Below are 6,000 nucleotides of genomic sequence, written 5' to 3'. Positions count from 1 at the left end.
AAAGCTCTGAGCAGCTGGGACGGAGCCACAGGTCTGTGTTCTTACACACACACACACACACACACACACACACACACTTCAGTAGTTTCATCTTTTCTAACCCCTCTAAATATGACTTAAATAGGCCTCAACTGAAGCAGGTTTCAGAACAACATTTAAATCTATTTTATACTTCATCTTCATTTACAGTCGACTGTTTCACATGTCCCCCATCTCTCGCCCCCTCTCCCCCTCTCTCTCTTCCACCCTCACACCCACACACACCAACAAATACACAAACTACCTAATTCAAGTGCACATCGTCTCCAAGTCCCAGAAAAATCAGGATAAAACAGAATCAAGATAAAAATGTCTCTGCTCACGGAGACACTTTTCTCTGTGAACAACAGCGTGGCCACAGAAAAAAATATTTAAACCAAGAATTTAATTCATGAGGAAAACACACTTAAACACACACACAGGTCCAGAAATGACAGTAGTAAAAACAAAACCAAAATGACTGAAATCACATCAGTGTATTTGAATTTGAGCGTCTGACAAAGTTTAGACAAAAACAAATAAACAAACAAATCATGTACGGCAAACACAACAGAGCTGTCTGAGCTTTTTACCAAAAAAAAAAAAAATCCTGTGGTAATTTAAAAAAACAAAAAAACACACTCATTCACACAAAGCAAACTAAAACAAGGCTATTTGAAATTTTTACTTTTTTATTATTCACGTCTCCTTTTAGTTTTTTTCTTTTTTAAATTAATCTCTTCATCAAAGAGCATTTTTGTTCATATATAATAATTATTTTTACAGAGGAAAATACTGTACAACCTTTTTTTTTTTTTTTTTTTTTTTTTTTTTTGAGTCATTACAATGTGAGGAGGAAAGTCATGGACACACTCGTCACTATTCCCTTAGTAATGTTCATTTATTTCCAATGCCAAGCTCAGGAGATACTTCATGATCAGAGTGTGTTCACTCCTGGGCCAAACACAATTATTTGCACTGTGTAAACCAGGATTTTTTTTTTTTTTTTTTTTTTTTAACAGATTCATAATTTAATTTGAGATCATGAAGAGTTCTTCTAAATCACAGTCAGTATTAGTGTTTCTGATGGGGACATCGTTTTTTTATGATGTGCCTTTTTTTCCTTTTTCAAAAATGTCCAATTACAAACGCAAAAAAAAGCCAGTCTTTAAATAAAGCACAGAACAACAGTTCTTTGTCACACTAACAACTATTTGTGCATCAAAGCAAAAAAAAAGTGAACTAAAATAACATGTTTAAAGCAAATTCCCTGTTAGAAGATATATATCATATTTTTTTCAGACAGTAAAAATTAACCTAAAAAGTGCAATAACACCCTAAAAATGTTCTCATTGGAAGGTCACATAAATATTAAATAAAAACCGTTATAACAGGAGCTCAACCACAGTCAGAGTGGAAAACAAACAAACAAAAAAAATGCCAGTTGACATTTTTTTTCTTTTTCTTTTCGGTCTGTACATATTTTTTTTTTCATAGTAAAACACACGGCGTCCAGACACTTCTTCCTGTGTCGTCGTCCTCGCTGCTCCTGACTGCCTCATTGTTTCCTCCGGTCAGTCTCAAACACTCACCCCTCCACCACCCACTTGCAGTCCCGCCCTCGAGCCTCAACACGCAGGCCATTAATCACGACCTCGCCTGCTAACGGATCGATACGCCTCTGTCCGACAACACAACAGAACGACGCTGTAATGCAAAGATGCAAATGGTAACAAAAATATTGAGTTTGTTTTGTTTGTTTTAATTCTGTCATCACCGCTGTTGTTATGGTCAGTTAATATCAAAAGTGCACGAACCACACACTAACTCGGTTTCTCGACGGGGGGCGAAGGAAATAATAATAATAATAGTAATAATAACATTAATGATGATGAGGACTGAGCTTGGATTTGGTGCTAGAGGAACATTTGTAGCAGAACGTCAGCGAGAACAGGCTGGACGCCCGACCGCAGCTGAGACTGAGAAAGAAAAAACAGTTACTGGTCGATTCCAAATGTCACTGAGAACTAAAAAAAAAAGAAAGAAACAAAAATCACCTGAGAGGCGAGAAGAAGAAAACGTCACCCCCTTTCTCTCCGTCATTAATAATATTAATAGCCACAATAATTAATATTAATAATAATATAACATTAATACAAAAAACAAAAGATTAAATGTTTGAAACAAGTCTGTTTCCCCTTTAGTGATTCACACCCCTCTGTCTACGGCCCTGTGATTCACGTCACCTGTGTCGGCCATTTTCCTTTTTGTATAGTATCGTCTCACACACACACACACACACACACGCACGCGCACGCACACGCACACTTACATATATAGTTATATAGAGAGATTTGTTTTTCTGTTTTTCTTACAATTTTTTTTCCACACACAAAACGTGAAGAAAATAAAAAATAAATTAAAGGTCAAACATGCAGCCACACAAAAAGACTGATGTGTAGTAAAATGCTTTACATTGCTGCCCTGTGTGTAAATCAGGGCCTAATTCTGTGACTCCGTTCATATTTTTTAATGCATAATTGAATTACTAACGTTGGTCAACTTGTAAACATGATAATAAATCACGGCGGGCCGTCAAGTTCTTCACACTGTTGGTTAGGGTTTGTCAGCTGGAGTCTGAGAAGGTGATGGACGAGGCCACGGCTGTTTCTGTTTGTTCATAGTACACAGGGTTGTCTGGACTTCCTACAGTCGCTGTTGGTTCATTCAGTTTGGTTATTTTTATTTTTATTTTTTTATTTTTTTCAAGGATCAGTATCTTGTTTTTCCAGTTGGGAAGAACCAGTGTGGTTAACGGAAGCATCATAACTTTCCTCGTTGTCTTTTTCGCCGTCCGGCTCCAGCATTAGGTCGTCATTGGAATCACTGTTGAGATCATCCTCCGCCGCCTCTTCCTCCTCCTCATCATCATCATCATCATCATCATCCTCCTCCTCCTCTGCGTGCACCTCTTCCTCTGGCGACAGGTCGTCTTCGGCTTCTCCAGATGTTCCCGTGGTGTCCTCCTGAGCCACTGCCAGACCCAGAGAGGCCGCCGGGCTGTGTCCAGATCTCACTGCCTCGTGGTGAATCTTCTTGCTGAGGTCCAGTGAGTCGTTGAGACCCAGACCGGACGCGTTTTTCAGGAAGAACAGGGAGCTGTTGGTGTCGGTGCAGAGATTGAGGGAGCCGTCCAGGCTGATGGCAGACGGCGGATAAGTGTGGTTGTAGTCGGAGCTCATGTCCCCCAGAGGGTAGACCATGGAGGGAGCGATGCTGTTGATGTTGTGGGACAAACCGTGGAGGCCTCCGGGTGAGGAGGTAGAGAGGGCCATGGAGACCGGAGGAACCGCAGAGCGAGCCGCTGCCATGTGGTGAGCACCTTCCTGTTTGGGTGACACGGACGACAGCTCTCCTCGCTCCTGCTTCTCGTGCTTCCTCTTGTGGGAGTCCATCTGGGACATGCCCACCACCGTGTGCTTACACTCGGGGAAGGTGCAGTGGAAGTGCGAGCACTTGAGCTTATATTTGCAGTCAGGAACCTCGCAGTCGGCGCTGGAGCTGAACTGGCAGAAGCCGGCGGCGCTGATCACGTCTTGCTTGCCGTGGTGCTTGCGGTGGGCCGTCACCTTGGTGCTGTCGGTGCAGCGGAAGCCGCAGCGCAGGCAGTGGAAGTGGGTGCTGTTGCCTGAGAACTGGCAGTCGGGGAAGTTGCAGCTGAGCGAGGACTTGAAGCGCTTGAAGTCGTCCAGAACCAGGTTGTCCACGCGGTCGTGGTGCTGAGCGTGCTTGTACATGTGGGTGCGGCCGCAGAACTTGTAGCCGCAGTTCTCACGGGTGCAGTGGTAGTGGGTGACCTTCAGAGAGAACTGGCAGCCGGTGTCCTTGCAGTTCTCGTAGAGGTCGTAGCGCCGGAAGCCGTCCAGCATCATCCCCTCATCCAACATTTTACGTGAGGAAGCCGTCTTGCGGCGTTTGCCGAACGGTGACATGTCCTCAATGATCCAGATTCGCTTTTTAGCACCAGGGGCTGTTGGAATAGAGATGGTGTTTCCTGAAAGAAAGAACAGACGGAACATGAAAACACACAATCACAGAGTTGGGGAATTTCATTTATTTGTGAATCTAAAACTAATCTAAGCCATTCATAATTTATATCAGAAAAATCCCCAAAATCCAGTGTTTAAATATTTTCTGATATTCGAGCCAAGAAATACAGGTTTCCATGTAAAATATAAAACTTTTTTTTTTTTAACAAAAATATTTAACGATAGAGATTAACTTTAAAAGTCAGAGTCAGACTTTAATCTGGGAATAAAGTAACTCCAACATCTCATGTGCACGTGGAACCGTGTTTAAATGTGTGTGACCTGTGTTACACGGCTGAGTAAGCAGACAGCGCAACTTTTTTTTTTAAATTCCTAATTCCCAGAATGATTAAAGGAGAGAGAAAATGATAGATTGACTTTGGACCGTGACACTTTTACAGGGTGTCTGCTGCTTCCAAACAGAGGCGGAGCTGAGGGTCTTAACCCACCCTCTTATCTCCATGTTATTTTACGAGGGGCACCCACCTTTCGCAACACCCTGCGGTCACTACTAATGATCTGATCCCTGTTCTACGAGACAGGAAGCAGCGGGCCTCGATAAAACTTGGAGCCTGATTAAAATGCTGCTGATGCAGCCTTGTTAATGGAAGCTAAACAAGGCCCCGGCTTCAGATGACGGCTGTCAAATTTACTGCTCTCTTCCTTAATCCTAACAATGTTAAAAATGAAAGCAGACACAACGGTGGGCGTAAAATAATTACACACACACACTTGTTGTTTTAATGTAGGACGCATGCACCTCGATGCTTTCACAAACTCCATCTACAGAAAAGTTGCAACACTTCGTAAAACGGCCCCAAATTTTGAACCTGGGTTTTAATCCCAGTTTCACTTTGGAAACAAATTCTCAGAAATGTAGTTTTGCAAGTGAAATGGTGGCGTTTAAAGACTAATAGGAGACAGGCCTGGGCTGCAGGCAGTCAAACAGACACATTATATATTTCTTTGAAACCAAACTTTTGTTGCTCATGCGAGTCATTCAAGATCCATCGAATTCCTAAAATGTATTAACAACGGTGTCCAGCACAGTTTGTCTCTAAAAGTCACATATTAGCCAATTTATCAGGGAGCATTTACTGGTATGAGTCTGTTTGCTTTTAGTTCTGCCCTGACTCTACATTTACAGTTACAGTTCTATTTTTCTAATTCAGTGTAGGATTTTTTTGGAACCTTAATTAAAATCAAATTAATTTAGATTTATTTTTTGTTACTTTTGAAGTTTGTGTGTAAAAGTAAATACTTTGCGTGCATGCAGCCAATTCCCAGTTCAATAACAGTCGTACAGAAAACCTAGATCCCACAATTCAATGCTGCACAGGACTTTATTCAGTAACAGCTGCAGTGTTGGTTTGCGTCGGGGATAAGTACCTGCAGCATCCTGCACTATAGGGACGTCATTTCTAACTGGAGACGGTGTGGCAATGATGGGGCTGAAAGCTGGTGTGTTGGTTGGCATGACAACACTCCGAGTGGCTCCCAGAGAGGTGCTGAGCAGAGAGTATGACAGACAGGATGGAGAGAGGAGGTATGGGAGTGAGGGCAGAGGAGGTCGGAGGAGAGCGGGGGACAGGGACGGGACATGGGTCTGGAGACCAGGCTGAGGGGCAGACAGAGGAGGGAGAGGAGCAAGTGCTGGTGGAAGGGGTGGAGGAGGGGTAGAAGGAAGTGCATGTTGGGTAGCGCTAGTGTCAGCGGGGGTGGTAGGTGCAGAAGAGGTGGCAGGGTAGCCTGGTCCTGGAGAGACAGGTTGACCAGAGAGAGTGAAGGACAAGAAGAGGGGAGAGAAATACACACACACACACACACACACACACACACACACACACACACACACAAGGAGAGACGGGAGGTAAAAAGGGAAGATAAAAGATAA

The 6,000-nt window shown here is 43.1% G+C and overlaps 1 protein-coding gene across 8 annotated transcripts in view; it reads right to left on the bottom strand.

The window, feature by feature from the left end:
- Positions 1-786: 786 nt before the first annotated feature.
- Positions 787-6,000, bottom strand: part of casz1 (castor zinc finger 1) — a 160,933-nt gene continuing 155,719 nt past the window's right edge. For 3 of the 8 annotated variants that reach the window (XM_017035822.2, XM_017035820.2, XM_025059739.1), the window contains 2 exons: positions 5,496-5,861; positions 787-4,072 (listed from right to left, as the gene is read on the bottom strand). In XM_017035822.2, coding sequence (XP_016891311.1) covers positions 2,784-4,072; positions 5,496-5,861 — 1,655 coding nt within the window. In that variant the 3' untranslated portion in view covers positions 787-2,783. The remainder of the gene's footprint in view (positions 4,073-5,495; positions 5,862-6,000) is intronic. The other 5 variants (XM_017035821.2, XM_017035823.2, XM_025059741.1 and 2 more) reach the window with 2 other exon arrangements.

This window comes from Cynoglossus semilaevis, chromosome 10, assembly GCF_000523025.1.
Source record: "Cynoglossus semilaevis isolate Cse_v1.0 chromosome 10, Cse_v1.0, whole genome shotgun sequence".
Taxonomy (NCBI): Eukaryota; Metazoa; Chordata; class Actinopteri; order Pleuronectiformes; family Cynoglossidae; genus Cynoglossus; species Cynoglossus semilaevis.
Note: the sequence above shows the minus strand (reverse complement) of the source record. Positions and strands in the feature narration are given on the sequence as shown.